At 56.5% G+C, this 19,350-nt stretch overlaps 1 protein-coding gene across 4 annotated transcripts in view; it reads left to right on the top strand.

The window, feature by feature from the left end:
- HTT (huntingtin) overlaps positions 1 to 18,026 on the top strand; it is a 136,323-nt gene extending 118,297 nt beyond the window's left edge. For 2 of the 4 annotated variants that reach the window (XM_045075081.1, XM_045075085.1), the window contains 15 exons: positions 1,201 to 1,327; positions 3,188 to 3,288; positions 4,409 to 4,563; positions 4,931 to 5,070; positions 6,456 to 6,538; positions 8,044 to 8,174; positions 8,307 to 8,436; positions 10,456 to 10,611; positions 12,854 to 13,044; positions 13,212 to 13,326; positions 13,472 to 13,685; positions 14,086 to 14,191; positions 15,876 to 16,038; positions 16,212 to 16,372; positions 17,248 to 18,026. In XM_045075081.1, coding sequence (XP_044931016.1) covers positions 1,201 to 1,327; positions 3,188 to 3,288; positions 4,409 to 4,563; positions 4,931 to 5,070; positions 6,456 to 6,538; positions 8,044 to 8,174; positions 8,307 to 8,436; positions 10,456 to 10,611; positions 12,854 to 13,044; positions 13,212 to 13,326; positions 13,472 to 13,685; positions 14,086 to 14,191; positions 15,876 to 16,038; positions 16,212 to 16,372; positions 17,248 to 17,461 — 2,187 coding nt within the window. In that variant the 3' untranslated portion in view covers positions 17,462 to 18,026. Of the gene's footprint in view, positions 1 to 1,200; positions 1,328 to 3,187; positions 3,289 to 4,340; positions 4,564 to 4,930; positions 5,071 to 6,455; positions 6,539 to 8,043; positions 8,175 to 8,306; positions 8,437 to 10,455; positions 10,613 to 12,853; positions 13,045 to 13,211; positions 13,327 to 13,471; positions 13,686 to 14,085; positions 14,192 to 15,875; positions 16,039 to 16,211; positions 16,373 to 17,247 lie in introns of those variants that run through there. The other 2 variants (XM_045075083.1, XR_006605262.1) reach the window with 2 other exon arrangements.
- The last annotated feature ends 1,324 nt before the right edge of the window (positions 18,027 to 19,350 follow it).

The following is a 19,350-nucleotide window of genomic DNA, read 5'->3' on the forward strand; positions in this document are numbered from 1 at the left end:
ACCACTTTTGAAACTCCTGATTTCCGATTGTCCTCGGAATCAGTTTCAAGTCGGCATGTGTCCACAGTCTGTCTCAGGTAGCAGGAAGGGCTTAGTGTGAGTGGGTTGGGGGTCAATGGTGGCCGGACAGCCTCTCCCCGGGGAAGCTGCAGAGACAAGGAGTAGGGGCACCGGGTGAACACGGCATGGCCTCAGGTCAAGGTGAGCAGGGACCAAGAGGAAGGGGGCTTGCATCTGCCTCGAAAGGACCTGTGCCTGCCCCTGGGCACAGCCTCTCTGCCAGTATGTGAGTGGGAGACACAGGGCAGACTGCCCCCCCAGTACATGCAGGACGTCTCTGTAGGTCTGGAGCCAGCTTGCTCCTCTAGAGGGGCGTGGGGAGCCACTGTGTGAAAGCCCCGTCCTAGAGGTCTCAGTGCCTGGACCAGACGTGATGGCGCAGGGTCTGGGGCCCAGGCTGTAAGGGGTGCTCCTCCAGCCGGGGTCTTCACTGGTGGAGCAGCCTGCACCAGGGCCCCACCAGGAGGGCACCCTGTCAGGGTGTGCAGAGCAGGTCTGTGACGCTGTGAGAGAGAGACCTTGTGTCTTCCTGAACCAACTGAGAGGCAGTGGCACTGCGGAAGTGGGCTGGCCATGTCTCTGAGGCCCCCACGCGTGCGCCTGGGGCATTGGGAGCTGACGGGTCTGCTCCGCTGGCTGGAGGGGTGGCTTCTTCAGCTGCTAGGACCACCTCGGTTCTGCCTCAGGTTAGCCCTGTGTTGGTGGAGGTGACAAGTGTGGATGGTGCGGCTCTCTGTGCCCACCCACCAGGGACTCTTTCTGCGCACAGCCAAACCTCATCTGACGCCCATCTTTATCTAACACACCAGCTGCTGTTTGGGGGCAGGGCTGCTCCTGGCTGCGTCCCGGGGGCTGCCATCATGGACTTTGGAGAACTGACTGGGGAACAGCCAGCTGGGGAGGTGTGGGGTGGGTTGTGGCGGTCAGGGAAGTGGGAGTGTAGGAGATCTTGGGCAGCGCGTGGAAGCTGTTTTTCGGAAGGATGGTGTGCTTGCTTTCAGGAATGTCTGTGTGAGCTGTCGGTAGGCACGTGGCCTCCAGAGAGAGACCGGGGGTAGAGAAAGGATGCTTCATGGTGTCCTCAAAGTGTGGCTGTCCTGTCTTGACTGGGGTCACTCTGTTTCTTTTTTGTCTTCTCAGGTTTGGAAGCTCGGATGGTCGCCCAAGCCAGGAGGGGACTTTGGCACAGCCTTCCCTGAGATCCCGGTAGAGTTCCTCCAGGAGAAGGAAGTCTTTAAAGAGTTCATCTACCGCATCAATGCACTAGGTAGCCTGGGTTTTTCTTCCAAAATTGTTAGTCCTCAGAGTGCCTAGTTCCTCTCGTCTGTTCCACAGGGGATGTAGGGCTTGATACAGTCATGTGTGAGTACATTCCAAGGTGAATACCAACTGTCACCGTGAAAAATGCTCCCCAGGTTGGTGCAGTGTTTGGGGGTGTGAGAGAGACGGGATGGGTGTTTAACACCACATCTTCACACAGCAGGCCTGTCAGAAGTCAGGACAGGCCCCTGGTGGCAGATCACACACAGCCCAGCTCAGCAGCTCTTATTCCCTTGGGTGCAGGGTGAGCAGGTGGAGGGAGCAGGGGAAGGGGGGCTTCATTGTGTGAGACAGAACTCCCCCCGGACGATGGGGACAGGCATCTTAGGCTCTAGAACTCCCAGTGTCAGGCCTTTAGCATCGTTAATAGATTCGGAAGCCAAATGAGACACGACTGGCGCTGTCATCAGTAAAGGACAACCTCTGTGGTTTCCCGCCGGGTGGCTTCTCTACTTCCTGCAGCCCACAGTGCCTTGCCTTTTTGTCCTCATTTCATGGCTGGAGGCCCGATCCAGTGGGAGGGCTGTAGTTGGTAGGTCCCGAGTGGCTGTGTCCGGCTGTGGTGTTTCCTGAAGCATCTGGAATGGGTACCCCACCTGCCCATGAGGTCTGCCCTTTGTCCTTGTGACCCCGTGCTCTCAGGGTTCTGCAGAATTTGTGCTCCTCTCGATCCCATAAGGTTCAGGTAGCTAGATCTGTCTTGCCTCTCCTTTGCCTTTGAGTGAAGCAAGCAGTTGGTTACCGTGTCTGAAGTGCAGTCTCAGCAGTGATCCAAGACTACCTCAGGCAGCTTCGTTTCTCTCCCGTCCTCGAGGTGGTTCCCAGGCGGTCTCCTGGCTGGCCCCTGTGTGCGGTCCCTCCCATCCTTGCTCAGGCACCCTTGTGCTTGAGTCCTTACTCAGACCTGCAGGAGGGACCCCGGGCAGCTCCACAGTCTCTTTCTGTTGTTGGCTTCTCCCTTGCCTTTGTCTTTGTCCGTTCTTCTCCTTTCCCCTAAATAAACTGTGTAAACATCTGTCTGCTGCACCTAATCCCCCCACTTCCAGTTTAAAAGAAGATCCTCAAGTTTATTGCTCTGGTTTTCTGGCCTTCAGTACCCCCTCCTGTTCCTTGTAGCCCGAGTGCAAGTGGCATGGCCACAGCCACCTCCCAGGCCACGTGTGGGAATAGGAAGCATGGCACTCAGCCCTCCCCTTGAGGGGCGCTGGTGGTGACGGTGCTTGAGGGTGACCTATAGGCACACCTCTGCCAGACACGAGTACCCGCACTGGGTGACACCCTTTTGATCTGTTCTTTAGACAGAATCAGAGAAACCATTGCCATAAGTTCTTTATTTTCAGCAGCTTCTCTGAAAAGTCACAGGGCACGCATGGCTCCCGCACCAAGCGTGCAGTCTGGGGGCCTGCTGTCTGGACATGGCTGTGCAGCTTGCAGCTTCAGGCTGCGCTCTGTCTTTGGGGAAGACCTGGGAGCCTTCCAGTGAGCAGGGCAGGAGCAGCTCAGACCCACTCGGATGTGGCCTGCTGCTGGGACGTCCCTTCTCTTCACTGTGTCTTCACAGCAGGGGTAGAGATGGTGCCCCTTGCTTGTCGTGTGGCCTCAGACGTGTGTTCTTCTGTTTCTTTGTGGATGGAATGGAGCTGGCAGTGTGGCTGCATCTCTGAACCGGCATGCAGCTCAAGGGGGCAGCTGCGTGTCGACCCTAGGGGTGGGGCCTATTCCAGCTGCAGCCACGCAGCCCAGCTGCCACGTCACATCGAGGCTGGGGAGTGGGTGACTCTGTCTCACATAACATTTGCATTCCTAGGCTGGACCAGCCGCACTCAGTTCGAGGAGACGTGGGCCACCCTCCTTGGTGTCCTGGTGACTCAGCCCCTGGTGATGGAGCAGGAGGAGAGCCCACCAGAAGTAAGGCCACGTGCGGGCCTGCACAGCCCCTGGCTGGCACCTGGGCAGTCGAGGCAGCTGGTGACCTGTTCGTGGGGGACCGAAGAAGGGCAGAAGGCTCGTTGTTTTGGTCTTGACTTAGGTTTACAAGGGTGGCCAGTCTAGTCTAGACTAACATTGCAGAGCAGGAGCAAATCCCCTTGAAGTTGCAGTGGCCTTGATGGCCAGCGGCTGCCACATTCTGCATTTAGGGTCAGTAGGGCTATACCTTTTCTGGGAAGTATGTTTGAGTTCTGCCTATCAGAGTTTACGTACAGCATGTAGGTTGGATCAGAATGAAAAGGCACGTGGTAAAGGCCGTGGATACGGGTACCTACCTGTGTTTGTTTGACTGGTGGGGCTTCTTAGAATGTTCGGATGCATCACATTCCTGTACTGTCAGTACAAGCCACATTCTGATAAGGCAAAGCCTGAGATACTGAAAGCCATCAAATAGAAATGTGGCACAAACTCATAGAAATGTCAGTTCAAAGAGTAAATGTGTCAGAAATCACGAGTGTCTTTAAATTCATGTATAGAACTAACAGGTTGTCATATGCAGAGTTCCTAAATGAGGGAGAAAATTGAAGGGCAATTTCTTAAAAAGTAATTTGCCTTTGGAGATTTGTAGGTGACCTTGCCTTGAAAGACAGACATCAGCCATCAGATTTCTTTCAAGTCACAGATGTGGGGAACTTAGGCAGACAAAACAGGATCCTTGGGACGCCTCGGTGGCTCACTGGGTTAAAGCCTCTGCTTTTGGCTCAGGTCATGATCCCAGGGTCCTGGAATCGAGCCCCACATTGGGCTCTCTGAGCAGCAGGGAGCCTGCTTCCCCCCCTCTCTTTGCCTGCCTCTCTGCTTACTTGTGATCTCTGTCTGTCAAATAAATAAATAAAATCTTAAAAAAAAAAAAAAAAAAACCAAACCAAAAAACAGGATCCTTGCTGGGAAGGCATGTCCCTCTACAGCACTCGAGGCTCCCCATAAGACCCTGTGACCTGAGAACCATGGCCTTCGGGTTCTGTGTGCAGGTAGGGGCAGAAGTGGTTTCCGGTGTCTGGACGCTCGTGACTTGATGAAGTGTGGGCTCTCCTTCCAGGAAGACACAGAGAGGACCCAGATCAATGTCCTGGCTGTGCAGGCCATCACATCGCTGGTGCTGAGTGCAATGACTGTGCCTGTGGCCGGCAACCCTGCTGTGAGCTGCTTGGAGCAGCAGCCCCGGAACAAGCCCCTGAAAGCCCTCGACACCAGGTGGGAACAGTGAGGCACCTGTCTGCCCTGCCCAGAGTGACCAGCGCCTTCACCCCGGGCCCTTTGGTCTGTTTCCAGAATGACAAACAGCACACTTTTGCATATAGCATGTAGCCTCACCATACGGAATGCAAATCCAGAAGGGATTCAGTGACCTGTGACAGTTGAGATCACTGAGTGTTTAGGGCAGACTAGCAGAGCAAGAACTAGATAAGGCCACGTGGACAGGAGTCCCCTCAGAGGGAGTGTCCTTTCTGATCACAGGGGCTTGTTTCCTGTAGGCAAAGCTGGAAGAAGCCTTGAGGTTTTTGCTTTTAGGATTTTGAAAGGAAGCAAGATATTCTTTAACCTTTGTTCTGAATTTTAGGTTTGGGAGGAAGCTGAGTATTATCCGAGGAATTGTAGAGCAGGAAATCCAAGCAATGGTTTCAAAGAGAGAGAACATCGCCACCCATCACTTATACCAGGCGTGGGACCCCGTCCCTTCTCTGTCTCCAGCTACGACAGGTACCTGTGGGAAGAGGGGCCATTTGTCCCTGGGCCAGAACTAACATGTGACCAAGATAATAACATCACTGGTCAGGCAGAGGACTGGAAGTGTCTTTGGAGGCTGTGGTACTCACTGCACAGCTCTAATTTATGAGTACCTGTCTCACTCAGGGCTAGGCGAGCATAGTGGTATTGAGGAGCTCGAGTCTGGAACTGAACTGGAATGCTGTCCCTCACCAGTCAGGCCATGAGGAGTGGAGCAGCACTCAGCCTGAGACAAGCGGTGCTCCTGGGAGGGTAGAAGTTGAACTAGTTGCTCCCGGGAAAAATCAACAGAGTTCCTCAGTGACTCCTGTGACTCTCCAGCTTCAAAGCAGAGAGCACTATGGCGAGAGACCCTTGGGGCTGGGCATCTCTGGGGCTGAGCTCCCTGCCCCCTGCTGTCCTCCCCTCCCCTGCCCTATATCTGCCACTGGCCAGGAACACCTGTTCTGTCTGGGCCTACGGGCTATGTGCCTGCCATGTAATGGGCACTGAAATTTGTCCCCCGGGCTTAAAAGAAGGAACTTTGGTGGGGGGGGGGGTTGTGGGAGGTTTTTTTTGTGGTTTTTTTGTTGTAGTTGTTTTAATACACAGGTTTTTTGTGGAACAGAAAGCGTTTTTTTTGATTACCTAGTCTATTTTAGGGGTTGTTAGGTCCTGTGATTGTAAGCATCCTGAGAGCTTTACCTGGAGAGCATTCTGTGTGGCCGTACAGACACTAGACATTTACTGGAGCACTGGACCATGCTCAGGAGCGTGCACTCGATGGCCCTGGGTCCCTTGAGCAGCTTGTGCCCCTAGGAGAGAGAGGTGGCCTCACTCACTGTCACAGGAGCTGGGGCAAGTGGGTGCCTGGAGAGGTGCGAACACCCCAGGGGCATGGGGGCAGGAGTCTCTTGGTATGGGGCACGTGTACGCTGGATCTGGTGGAGGGTTAGCCAGGGACCTCTGGCTGGGGGTTGTTTAGGGTGCAGAGTGTGTGAAAGACAGTGGTTGTAGAAAAGATGGGTTGAGTGCGGGTATCTGGTGGGTGCAGCTGGACAGCCTAGACACAGGGCAGGGTCCCAGGAGGTGCTGCCCATGGACATTGTCGTCAGGGCCCCCAGAGTGCAGACCTGCTGGGCCACAGCCCCACCTGCAGCTATTGACCGACGTCTTGGCCACTCACCCCCAGTGGGTTCCCGAGCAGTTGGCTATTCCTGTGTTACAGAGGGAGCCAACTCAGCATGGCCGCGCTGGCCTGCCCGAGAAGGCCCCAGAGGCCCTCGGGGCTCTGCAGAGCTGTCCTCCTTGCCTCTCGGGGTGGGTGCTGCTGGACAGGCTCCATGCAGGATGGCCTTCACGGTGTTGTCACCCCCCAGGTGCCCTCATCAGCCACGACAAGCTCCTGCTACAGATCAACCCCGAGCGGGAACTGGGGAACATGAGCTACAAGCTTGGACAGGTCAGTATCGGCGGCGGCTTCCCCTGCCTCGAGCAGCCAGGGCATGTCCCCCTGCTATCCTCACTCGTTCTTGTCTGCCCTGAATTTGGGCCATTGGATGCATCCAGAAAAATTACATGCATTTTTTAAATAAAAGGAGGGCTTTTCTTTTATTTGTTCTCATTTATATTCTCTTCTCCAAAGATGATGTAAGGATCTTGTGTCTGTAGTGATGTGAGTGTGTATAAGTGCAGCGAGGTGGTATGAGTCAGGCGTTAGACCGCCAGGCTTGGGTGTGGTGAACACACAGTAGGGCCCTTGCTCGGTTTGGGCCCCAGGCATCCCTGCTGCCAACTCAGAGGGAAGTGGGGCCACATAACCCAGTGCAGCAGATGGGGCGGCTCTGGGCACCAGGGCAACAGCTTCCTGGATGGGTCACTTTGAGCTGTGTGTTTTGTGTCCTTGTGAGAAAGGCAGGTCAGTGACACATATGATAGTGCAGGCCGAGGAGCCAGAGGACATGTGTGCGGGTGGAGGGGACACCCATGGGTGGCCCGTCGGCTGCCCTGTCCACATTTGTGTTCTCTCACACCTTACTGGTTTACTTAGCAGTTACACAGGACTGTTTCCTTTTTAGCTTTTGTTTCAGGGGACATTGGCCAGAGCAGGTGTTGGAAATACTTGATTGTCCCGTGGGCATCCCCAGTGGCCCCTGGCACAGACTCGAGGCAGAGCCCCCAGGCCCACTCCGTCCTACCCTCTCCTGCTCACACACACTCCTCCAGGAACAAGGAGCCACAGCCAGGCTCTCCATGCTGTCCTTGCCGAGACGTTTCTGCCCGAGATAAATCTGGTTGTTGGGGCTCAGTATCGGTGGTTCTACAGAAGTAGGTTTCTGAGGCACAGGCTTTGAGGGAGCTACCTTGGCTCTCTGGGGGTGCCTGACCTCCTCTTGGATCCAGAAGCAGTAGCCCCATTGCCTTCCTTCTTGAGCTTCTGTGTTTACGCACAGCCACCCGGAGTGGAGCCCCGACCGTAGGCTAGACTAGACTAGACAACCAGGCGGCTCCCGTGTCCCTCTGTACCGAGCGATCACTGACTTCTGGGGAGGGAAGGGAGCAGAAGGGCCGCCCTCTCTCGAGGCCCGAAGCTGGCTCTGAGGCTTCGTGGTTCCCAGTCCGTCTGTGGCAGCCTTCAGGCAGCCGCCTCCAAACAGCCCACCCCCCGTGCCAGGACCCCCACGGCTGATGGGATCTGAGGGGGAAACGATGTTTGTGCTGAATGGGAGTTGGGCTGGTATGTGGACGGGGCTCACCAGCTCTGCATGCCAGAGGACTTCCATGCCAACAGACGTGTGGGAGCACGGGGCCTGTGTGAACTGGGTGCACGGGGAGGTGCCCTGGTGGATGGGAGGACTCCTGTCCCAGCACTCTGCCACCATCTTCAGAAGCAAGAGGAAGCGGGGGGCCTGCAGCTCGGGACAACTCCACGCCTGAGCACTGAGCCCACGGCCTTGTCTCCCCAAGGTGTCCATTCACTCCGTCTGGCTGGGGAACAGTATCACGCCCCTGAGAGAGGAGGAGTGGGAGGAAGAGGAAGAGGAGGAAGCCGATGTCCCTGCCCCGGCGTCACCACCCACGTCACCCGTCAACTCCAGGTCTCCCATCTGCCCTTCATTTCTACAATTTGAGGTTTCTTCTGGGTTATTTGATTTGTTTGGGGTACTGTTTGACATGAGTGTCTCATCTGTGTGTGGTGGGGTGGTCGCCCCTCTGGTTTCACTCTGCAGGAAGCACCGGGCGGGGGTTGATATCCACTCCTGCTCCCAGTTTCTGCTCGAGTTGTATAGTCGCTGGATCCTGCCGTCAGGTTCAGCCCGAAGGACGCCCATCATCCTGATCAGTGAAGTGGTTCGATCTGTAAGTTCGCCTTCCCTGCTCCCCCACAGGCGCGGCACTCGGGTAGTTGGCATGCCCGCGCTCACACGTCCGCAGCAGTACAGATGCTGCGCACAGTCACATAGTCCACGGTCTCTGGGAACCTGGGAGGGCGCTCTTAGCGGCTTGCAGGTACAGGAGGGTGAAATCCTATTTCTCCAGCCCAGGGAGGGGCCGCTTTGTACGTTTCTGATCTCTCGCCGGTGAGACTGCCGTGTGCGTCATGACATGGGGAGGCTCTGAAGGCCCCCTTGCTTAGCCACGTCCACCTTAAGGGCCCATCTCGTAACCGTTTGCTTTATTAGATGGGAGCTGGACTCTCAGTCCTGCCTCCACACCCCCTTTGAGAAGCTCCTGTGTGGGCAGTTGTTCTCTCTGTGGACTCGGCCTCCTGCGCAATTGAAGACCCCAAAGGGCATTTGTGCGAGGACTGGGTCTGCGTTGTTCACCAAACTGGGAGTGGAATCGTGTGGTTTACAAATAGTTCCTTGTGAGCCACTGTCTTCGCCTCCATACCATCATGTAGCAGGAAGTGAGTGAGAGTTTGGAGCCCACGAATTCAGTCCCTGCTTCCTGCCCATGGTCCAGCCAGCTAGAGGCGTCTGCACGGTCTCTGCCATGGGGGGGCTCCAGCCCTGACATGCCTCCATCCAGTAATGGCAGGCAACGACTTTGAGCCTGGTTCTTGCCAGTACGCAGCTTTTACGGTTCTTAAATCATTAGATACCTTGTCAAGGGGAAATACCCAAAACCTCCTTTTTAATGTGTAGTGAAAGTTTACAACCTGATTTTTTTTTCCAAAAATCAATAAATAGTAAGCACCTGTAATAAGGGTTTTTTTTATTTATCCATTTAAAATAACAGTGATTTTTATTTTAAAATAGCACTTCTTAAACAATTAGTAAGACGAGCCTTGTTTTACATTTTTGCAAATCTCTTGACTGATTTTTTAAAAAGAGAGTTGGAGGGGCGCCTGGTTGGCTCAGTGGGCTAAAGCCTCTGCCTGGGGCACATGGGTGGCTCAGTGGGTTGGGCCTCTGCCTTTGGCTTGGGTCATAGTCTCAGGGTCCTGGGATCGAGCCCCACATCAGGCTCTCTGCTTGGTGGGGAGCCTGCTTCCCCCTCTCTCTCTGCCTGCCTCTCTGCCTACTTGTGATCATTGTCTGTCTGTCAAATAAATAAATAAAATCTTTAAAAAAAAAAAAAAGCCTCTGCTGAGCATAGAGTCCGATGTGGGGCTCAATTCCAGGACCCTGGGATCATGACCTGAGCTGAAGGCAGAGGCTTTAACCCACTGAGCCACCCAGGCACCCCAAGAGTTGGATTCTTATGTCTGCTCTGCCTTCAGTCTAATATCAAAGGATTTCTAGAAAAGTCCTCTCTATGGTCAGAAGAGAGTAGAAAGGCAGACAGGGTCTCCATGTTACCACGGAAGCAGTTCCAACCTTAAGAGGCCTGGGAGGCACCCCAGTGTCTGCTGTGTCCGCCTTCAGCACTGCTGCTGCCGGGGTCTCACTGAGCGCCGTGTGGCCTGTGCCCAGGCCTCTGAGGAGGGCAGCGCTTCTGCCTGCGTGCCAGGTGATGGGGGAAGAAGTGAGCCTCTGAGAACTCAACATTTTGGGGAGATGGAATCATCCAAGCATTTATTTCTGAAATAGTGGCCCATTTCTCTGTCCAGGGCTTTGGAGAGCCTGTACCCCAGTGCTATGGGGCAGGGGGGACCTAAGGGAGGCCTGGTGTTTTGCAGAAAAGCAGTTGAAGGGCTTTTCAGTGGCACCGCGGTTGTGACAGATCCAGGTGTCAACTCTCCCTGGGCATTGTAGCACAGAAGCATTCTTCAGAGGCTACTCGGTGACCAGTCCTTCGCCTGGTCTGTTCACGCCTCTGTTGTAGGTTTCCATGGGGGCCACTTGCATACCTGGCCAGGACTCCTTTGGGTACCCAGCATGTGCATTTTGGATGTTGTTGCTTACTTGCTGTCTGAACGTCCTGTGCCCCCAGCTCCTGGTGGTGTCGGACTTGTTCACGGAGCGCACCCAGTTTGAGATGATGTACTCGGCGCTCACAGAGCTGCGGAGGGTGCACCCTGCCGAAGACGAGATTCTCACCCAATACCTGGTGCCTGCCACCTGCAAGGCGGCTGCTGTCCTCGGGATGGTAAGTGTGGGCTGCTGTGGGAGCCACCTGGGGTCGGCCGCCTGGTGTTGTCCACAGGTGTAGCCTCGGCTTTGGACAACCTGGCACGGGCTGGAGGTCATCTGCCTCTTCGTGGGTCATGGTGAAGTGTGTTGTGTGGGCAAGCCTCGGCTTAGGGCTCTAGTACCCCTTAGGTCCGGGTCATCACAGTGACCCATCTTCCCCAGGAGCCAGGGGTGCAGGCAGTAGAAATGTGATGGCTCCTCCTCCAATCGCCCATGCCCCTCCCCCCAAGACCCCTGTGCTTCCTCTCACTGGAGCTTCCCTCCTGGGGGCCATGTTACCCTAGAAACCCTGCATGTCCTCCCCCATAGTCTGGTGCTCTGGTCTCTTCTTGGCAGGAGGGCACATGGTCTACTAGTGAGTCCTTTCTTACTCCGCAGCTAACTGACGAGAACTGGGCCAGTGGGGTGCACGCCGTTCTTTGTGCACCCTCACGTGGTGTCCGCTCACCAGATAGGCTGTGGGCACATGAACATGTTTGTGCACAGGCCCTGCCTTTGTTAGCTTGTCAGGGACGAAAGCTTGGCCTCCAGACAGCGCCAAGCTGGCTTGTGCTCTCGGCTACGTAGCTGCTGCCAGTGACCCTGGGGCTCAGCCTCCTGTTGGCAACAGGGACTCCTCCATCTATCCCACACGTGGGGGCTGCCTCCTCCACATCCCCATGCGGTTCTGTCTGTCCTGGTGCTGCGGCAGGTCTCCCCCACCCAGCCCTTTGTGGAGAAGGCCAAGACCAGGTCACACAGGACGTAGCAGAGGTGTGGGCCCACATCTGTGGCCTGCAGCCCTGCCTCTTGCCCTTCCTGGCTGTGGCCCCTGTTGAATTTGTGCCTCTGATCCCAAGTGCCCGGGCAGGTACCCTGCATCCTGGGTGGCTGTCAACTGTGGAGCCACCATCCAGGAGCAGGAACAATGAGCCCATCAGCTTGCCCCCATGAGCACGTCACTTCAAAGTGTGTGCTCTCTGGGTGTCGAGAGACACGTGAAAGCTGGACTTGAAAGGGTCTTTTTTGTCTTTGTGGGGGATTTCAGCTGCTGGCTGCATTTTCATCCTAATTGTGTTTTTGTACTCAGGCCCAGATCCCCCTAGACAAATGTTGTGTTGTCAATAAATTGAATAAGTTAAAAGCATTTTTCAGAAGATCCTGAGGCAATCGCTGCATGTTCACACTGTCCCTGTCCTGACGTGCTCGCAGATGTCCCCATGAAGGTGGGGGCTCTGTAGCCACATATTTCCACAGCGTTGGGGACCATGCCTCTCTCATGGCAGGTCCTGCTGGGGTTTGCAGAGGCAGGGGCTGGCCTCTGGTTGGGAGGGGTTCTTGGGAAGGCAGCACCCCACCCTGGCATGTGCGCATTGGCTCACAGGAACCCTTGGTGGCGAGAGCCACATTTCCCAGCCGGGTGGGGGGTGGCTCATGAGCACTAAGGTCACCCCACCCCCATGCTGCTTTCTGCAGCTGCTTCTTCCCCAAGAAGGAGTGAGTCTGGAGGGAGGAGTGTGGCATGCTTGGTTTCTGTGGCGCACCACTCGGTCTTGGGCACTGAAAGAACACAGGTAACATTTTGGTCCAGGTCGGTGTAGACTACTGTCCAGGGTCCCCAAGACCACCCTGGGTTTTTGCTGGGAAGATTCACATATACTCACAGCTGGAGGTTTATCCCGGTGAACACAGATAAGGCAAAATAGTGAAGGGAACAGGTACGGGGTGGGGGGCCTTGGAGGGACGAAGTCCAGAGGAAACAGGCACCAGCAGCCAGCATCCTCTCCCGGGGAGTCAGGTGGGACACACTCTGTTCCCAGCAGCGCCGTGTGACAACACATGTGGCATCCCTTCTTCCGGGGAAGCTCATGAGAGACGCAGAGCAGGGCTCTCGCCAGGGCTAATCCTGTGGGCCCTTCTCCGTGGCTCAGCTCCAACCGCAGAGCTGTTGGTGCTGACTGCAGCGTGGGAAGGGGACAGGAGGAAAGGGTGTTGGCACCGACTGTAGAGTGGGTGCAGACAGGGTGGGGGGCATGTCTGAGGAGCTGAGAAGGCTCCCGATGGCCAGGAGCCCAGGCGCCTGCCTAGGGCCAGTGCTGTGCAGGCCTCTCCAGCAAAGTCCTCGCAGTATACTGTCTTCCTCTATAGCATGAGGTCAGCCCCTCCTCAGTCTCTCCCGTTGTGGTGGGCTAACCTCTGCCCCTGTGCCCGTGCCCTAGGACAAGGCTGTGGCAGAGCCAGTCAGCCGGCTGCTAGAGAGCACGCTGAGGAGCAGCCACCTGCCCAGCAAGGTTGGGGCCCTGCACGGTGCTCTCTATGTGCTGGAGTGCGACCTTCTGGACGAGACAGCAAAGCAGCTCGTACCAGTCATCAGCGACTATCTCCTCTCCAACCTCAAGGCGGTGGCCCAGTGAGTATGAGTGGCCTTGTGGGGTCTCCATGTGGGATAGGGTAGGGTGGATCACACATCAGGTGGTGGGGCCCAGGGTGGCACCCTTCCGTGGGGACGGGGGCCGAGGTCCCTGAGATACAGGGACAGCACATACCATCAGCTTGGTCCTCACCTCATGGTTTCAGCTGCGTGAACATTCACAGCCAGCAGCATGTGCTGGTCATGTGCGCCACCGCCTTCTACCTGATCGAGAACTATCCTCTGGACGTGGGCCCAGAGTTCTCAGCCTCAATCATACAGGTGAGTGGCCTGGGGCGGCCTGCTCTGGAACAGGAGTGGGCGTGCACACACGGTCACCCGTGGAGGGGAACGGTCAGGTCATTTTGATTTGGGGAATAGGCACGAGCCACAGAGGCCTGACCCAGAAGTAATTCTTCTCACTCAGATGTGTGGGGTGATGCTGTCCGGAAGTGAGGAATCCACCCCATCCATCATCTACCACTGCGTTCTGCGGGGCCTGGAGCGCCTCCTGCTCTCAGAACAACTCTGCCGGCTGGATGCGGAGTCCCTGGTCAAGCTGAGTGTGGACAGAGTGAATGTGCACAGCCCACACCGGGCCATGGCCGCCCTGGGCCTGATGCTTACCTGCATGTACACAGGTGAGCTGTGGGGCCCCAGAGACTGGCCCAGGCCCACCCGGGCCTGGCAGGTTAGTGACCCCGGGCTCCAGGCCACATGGGCCTCCTGTCTCTGTGAGAGAGAAGCATTCTCATTCTTGGGACACAGACCATGGGGCCTCCCTGGTATTTGGGAGAGATCTAGAGTCTGGGATCATGGGGTAATGGGCTCAAGGTCACATTGCTGTACAGGCTTCATTCAGAGCCGAGCCTGGGGAGCAGGTCTGCAGACTGACCACCGAGCCCTGTGTACCTGGGTCGGGCCCTGGGCTGCTGAGAGTTCCCTTCAGCTGGCTTCACAGCATCTCCCAGGGTTTGTTGAACTGCTGTGAGTTCAAGGCACAGTCTTCAAAACATAATAGTACTGAACGATTTGTTTCAGGAAAGGAGAAACTCAGTCCGGGCAGAAGCTCAGACCCCAGCCCTGCGACCCCAGACAGCGAGTCAGTGATTGTGGCAATGGAGCGCGTGTCTGTTCTTTTTGACAGGTAAGAAATGAAGCCCACCTTTGCCCTGAGCTGCCCTGGCGTGCTCGCTGGAGGCAGTTGCCTTCCCACGCACCCGCTCTCCTCTCAGCCTTGCCCCTGTGGTCCTCTAGCTTCCTACTTGTGTCCCGACCCGGCACACACCACATTCAAGGCTCTGCGGCAGTGGGCCATCCTTCGAGCTCAGCACCCAGGAGTCTGGGGTTGACCAGCTCTGAGGTCAGGCTGAGTGCTCGCCCATCTCTCGTGAAGGTGGCGGGGAGCACCCATCAGCATGGAGGCGTTAGGGGGAGCTTGTTAACGAGACAAGTCCTGCACATGGACTTCTGAGTAATCCTGAAGACATCCATCACACGCTGCTGCCTTCATGGGAGAAGAACCTCGTGGTCAGAACGCGCTCGGCTGCCTACCCCTGGGGCGTGGGGGCCCAGCCTTTGAGCAGCATTAGTGGTAACTTCAGGGCTAGTGTTGAGTGGACTATGACAAACATTTAGACAGTAAACAGAAGTGCTTCTGGGGGCTTGTAGTTAATCCCCGCCTTCCCCTACTTCATGCGCTTGTGTCCAGGGTTGTCTCGGCTTGCTAGTTCTGGAAAATGGGTTAGGCACTTTGCCAAGCTCTTTCCCCAGGACAGGGTCCCCGGTTCTGACCCAGGCATCCCAGCCCAGGCGACATGATGTGTCTGTGGCCTTGGGAGGCCCATTGTGTGCCGCTCAACCTGTCCTATTCCTTCAACTCGGTCTGCCAGAAGCATCTGGCTTTCACTGGAGCACACTGAGCAAGGTTGTCCCTGTGTCCACTTGGGCCATGAGGTATTATGGAAAGCCAAGCACTACAGTCTATTTCTGTGTTGAAATTTAAAATGAGTATTTATAGCCATTCTTCCATTCTACACAGATCTGTCAAGCCGGGCCACAGCTGGGTGGCAGGCAGGGGAGCCCACATTCAGGTCCCTGTCTTCATGGACTTTGTGCCCCAGTGCTAACCAAATAGACCAGTGTTTTAGTGAGTGCCCTCAGGTGTGCTACTTGGTCATGCTCCAGACACGAGATGGGGACAGCCGTGGGCGTCACCCAGAGCAGCAGCCTCACATGTGCCAGGCTATAGCCAGCATCTGCAGCAGGGGATCTGAGCACACCTAGAAGGGGGCACGGGTCCAGTTTCTGAGTCAGTTCTGGCACTTTCCGCAGTGTATGGCCCTCCATACATACTCACGTGGCCACCCTCGGGGTGCAGACTGAAGTCTCGGGGGTGAGGGGCATCAGCAGGAGTGCGCACAGGCCCAGTCAAGGAAGAAGAAAGGTCCTTGCTGACTGCAGTGCTGTGGCAGCAGAATGGGGGGCTGAGAAGGAGGTCATAAAGCATTTGGACATGGACGGAAATGAACGTAATGTGTACAGGGTTCCCAGGAGCTTTTTTTTTACTCTCCAATGGCACCATCTGAAACCCTTTCTGCTTATTACTTGGCATGACTTGGAAACCCCTCTCTGAGTCAGCCCCCACCATGGGGTGGGGGCACTGCGTCTACATTCACCTGTAGGTCCCCAGCGAGGTCAGCAGGAGTGGGGGGGCTTCGCTTCTTTGCTCTTGCAGCTCATGTCCTAGGGCCCAGGCCATCTCTCAACTGGTTTCAGACACAAGGCCTTCTCAGGGTGAGGCCAGACTGACCTGTGTCCCCTCCTTTTAGGGTCAGGAAAGGGTTCCCCTGTGAAGCCAGAGTGGTGGCACGGATCCTTCCTCAGTTTTTGGATGACTTCTTCCCACCCCAGGATGTCATGAACAAAGTCATTGGAGAATTTCTGTCCAACCAGCAGCCATACCCACAGTTCATGGCCACTGTTGTGTACAAGGTGAGGGCATGGGGTCATGGAGCCGGGGCCCCTGAGGTTGACTCACCCAGACTTTTCAGACTGAATGCCTTTTACTATCTGTGTGTGCTGACCCAGTAGACTTGCCCGTGGGCCTAGTTCCTCACCTTTGAGAACCAGAAGCTTGCCATGACCCCGCCTCTCATCTTTCTCAGGTTTTCCAGACTCTACACACCACTGGGCAGTCATCCATGGTCCGGGACTGGGTCATGCTGTCCCTCTCCAACTTCACACAGAGGACCCCAGTGGCCATGGCTGTGTGGAGCCTCTCCTGCTTCTTCGTCAGTGCTTCCACTAGCCCATGGGTCTCGGCTGTGTATCCTTCCCTGGGTCCAGGCTGGCACACGGTAGTTTCTGTTTGTCAGCGTCTGGGTTCCTGTTTTCTGTTAGAGTTTTTACAAGGAATGCAGCTGTCAAATGACGTTTATCTTAAGCCTCGAGAGAGTGCAGCATTGGTAAGAGAACAGAAAGGCGAATGTTTACCACACTGACCAGGACCGCTGGGAGAGGTGGGGCGGGAGGGGTGCCCCGGGCAGCAGGAGGTTCCCGTGGACTCCTCCCGCCTGCCTTCGGGCCCTGTGCAGTTGGCTGTGTGGCTGATGCTGGTTTTCATTATTCCTGGTCCATTGTGCCTCGTGTCAACCTTGCGGGTGAAAGGCTTAAGTAAAGATCTAGTTCCCACCCCAAAAATGCTGGCTGCCAAAAGGGGATGTTCTTCTCTGGCAGCCTTCCCCCAAGACAAACGAGAGCCTCTGAGCAGACAGCGGTCCTGGTGCTGGCGGCTGGCCTCGCTCAGCATTGCCAGGGAGGGCCTGGGCTGGGGGGCCATGGCTCTGGCCTTCCTCTGTGGGAGCAGGGCCCGTGGGAGCATCAGCAGATAGAACTGTGCGGGGAGCCAGGCCAGGTAAGTACTGAGGAGTGGAGCACCCCCGCCTCGGGGCTCCCCTTCGCACTGGGCAGAGCCAGGCTTCTGGTTGCTGCAGCAGCGTCTGTTGGCCGTTCCCAGCTTGGCTAGCAGGAACGAGGTGGGAGGCAGCTGCTGCTGCTGTCCAGGTGCCCTGCCTCTGCTCCGGGCGGCCTGTGTGTAGACCTGTGTTGGGGAAGGACAGCCTGGTGAGGCCAGAGAGGCACAGACGGGAGACCATTCATTCTTCCCTCACTTGAGCTTTGCTCCCTTGACTCATCTGCCAGCCTTCCCCACGTCATCAGCAGGATGGGCAAGCTGGAGCAAGTGGACATTAACCTCTTCTGCCTGGTGGCCACGGACTTTTACAGACACCAGATAGAAGAGGAGCTGGACCGCCGGGCCTTTCAGTCTGTGTTCGAGGTGGTCGCAGCACCAGGAAACCCGTATCATCGACTGCTGACTTGTTTGCGGAACGTCCACAAGGTCGCTGCGTGCTGAGCGCCCACGTGGGGCAGTGACCCTGGAGCTGGGGATCCCGCCTGTGTCGGCGCAGCTCTGCACATGGGCATCCCTGCTCCCCTGTGTCGCATCGTGGCCGGGCAGGCGGTGTCCGGCTCTGCCACGTGACGGAGGAGCCCTGTGGCAGTGAGGCTCCTTGCAGGGAGCATATGCAGTAACGTGGGGTTGAGCCTGAGTCCTTGCGGAGGGCAGGGCAGCTGTGTCACTAACCCTCTGTGCCGCGGCTAGTGCGAGACGCCAGCTAACCAGCCGTTCCCATCCTCCCCATGCCCAGTCTGCTCGCGGCTGCCGGGCCACAGCTGCTCTTGCATCCAGGGCGGAGTCCTTGTGCTTGCAGGGTGGCCCGGGCCCCTCTGCTGTCCCACAGGCAGGAGGTGGTGCCAGCGGGCTGTGGGGAGCACTCCCCCGGGCTCTGCGGTGTGTGCGGGTCCGGGGTGGGGGGGTTGCTGGGTACGTGACACCCAGCGCCATACTTCCCTTTCTCTGTTTTCTTCTCAGGATTTAAAGTTTAATTATATCAGTAAAGAGATTAATTTTAAGGTAACTTTCTCTGCCCGCGTAGAGTATGTGCATTGCCAAGTCTGTGCCGCACGCAGCAGCACCGGTGGAGGCTTCCCTGAATAGGGGCGCTCCCGCCACCACCTGCTCTCCGTCCCGCAGCTCCTCCTGCCGGACACCTGCCTTCCATATTAACACGCCAGCCGCGCTCGGTGGCGCACTTCACCCTTTCTCACGCGTTCACATATAGTAAGAATCTAAGGCTGTTTAATGTTGAAGTGTCTGCGTCAGGAACGCACACAGCCTCTCTGGGGATTGGAAAGTACTGGCCCCTGTCCCATGCACAGGTGGGGTCTCTCCTCCCACCTGGACGGCTCCAGAGCTTCCACCCCAGTGAAGGACTACTGTGCTGGTCCCTCACTGACAAGGCCAGCCCACCCAGCTCTGACAGTCTGTCGTGTCCAGTGACACTGGCCCGGTTGGCCTGTGACCCCATCCCGAGTGGAGTCTGGGCGGCTGTCTGTCCATGGGCCAACTGGCCGCTCTTGGGGTCTGGTTCCCATGTGGTCTCTCTTGTGTATTAGGGCCCAGGCTCTTGGTCAAGGGCAAAGGTTGGCAGCCATTCAAGAAGGACCCCAGCACCTCCTAGGTGTCCTTCCCAGCTCAGCCTATATACATTGGGCCTCCTTTCGGGAGGGTGCAGATCTGTGCCCAGTGGACCCAAGATGGGGCTCGATTGGAAGGAGCAGGAAGGAGACAGGACTGGGCAGTGGTTGGCTGGCCCATGGCCCCTCAGAGCCACTGCTTCTTCCCAGACCTAGGCCACAGGACCAGCTTTCTGTTTCCAACCCCAAAGTAGCCAAATTGTCCAGTGCAGAAGAGGCCTGGCCGTTTGGGTTGACCTCTGCTGGACAGAGGTGTGGTGTGCCTACAAGTAGGCCCGTGCTTGCTGTCTGACTAGGCTGGCAGGCTCTCTGCCCTCTTGGCCCCCAGAGACGGCACATCGTCACGTGGTGACCGCCACACCATTCAGCTTGGTTGTGAGTTCAAATGCAGGTAGTGTTTGGGGTATTTCATGGGGTAAGTGGAAGAGAACATCAAAGCCCTTTTCCAGAGTCTACAGAGGAGGAATATTGGTACATGGTTAGTTACCCTAACGTCTGGCCAGCATGGGCCTGACATCCCACCATAACACACGCAGCCAAACTGCCGGGAGACTCCTGAGCTGACTGTCTGCCCCAGAGCTCCCGTTTCCTTCTGCCCTTTCCTGCTGCTGCGGTTTGGGACCTACTGGGGTGCAGGGTTTTCCCGCCAGCCTCCACAGAGGCCCCACCAAACCAGGGCGTGAGTGGTAGAAATGGGTCCCATGT

This window comes from Mustela putorius, unplaced genomic scaffold, assembly GCF_011764305.1.
Source record: "Mustela putorius furo isolate JIRA1106 unplaced genomic scaffold, ASM1176430v1.1 tig00000083_pilon_pilon_pilon, whole genome shotgun sequence".
Taxonomy (NCBI): Eukaryota; Metazoa; Chordata; class Mammalia; order Carnivora; family Mustelidae; genus Mustela; species Mustela putorius.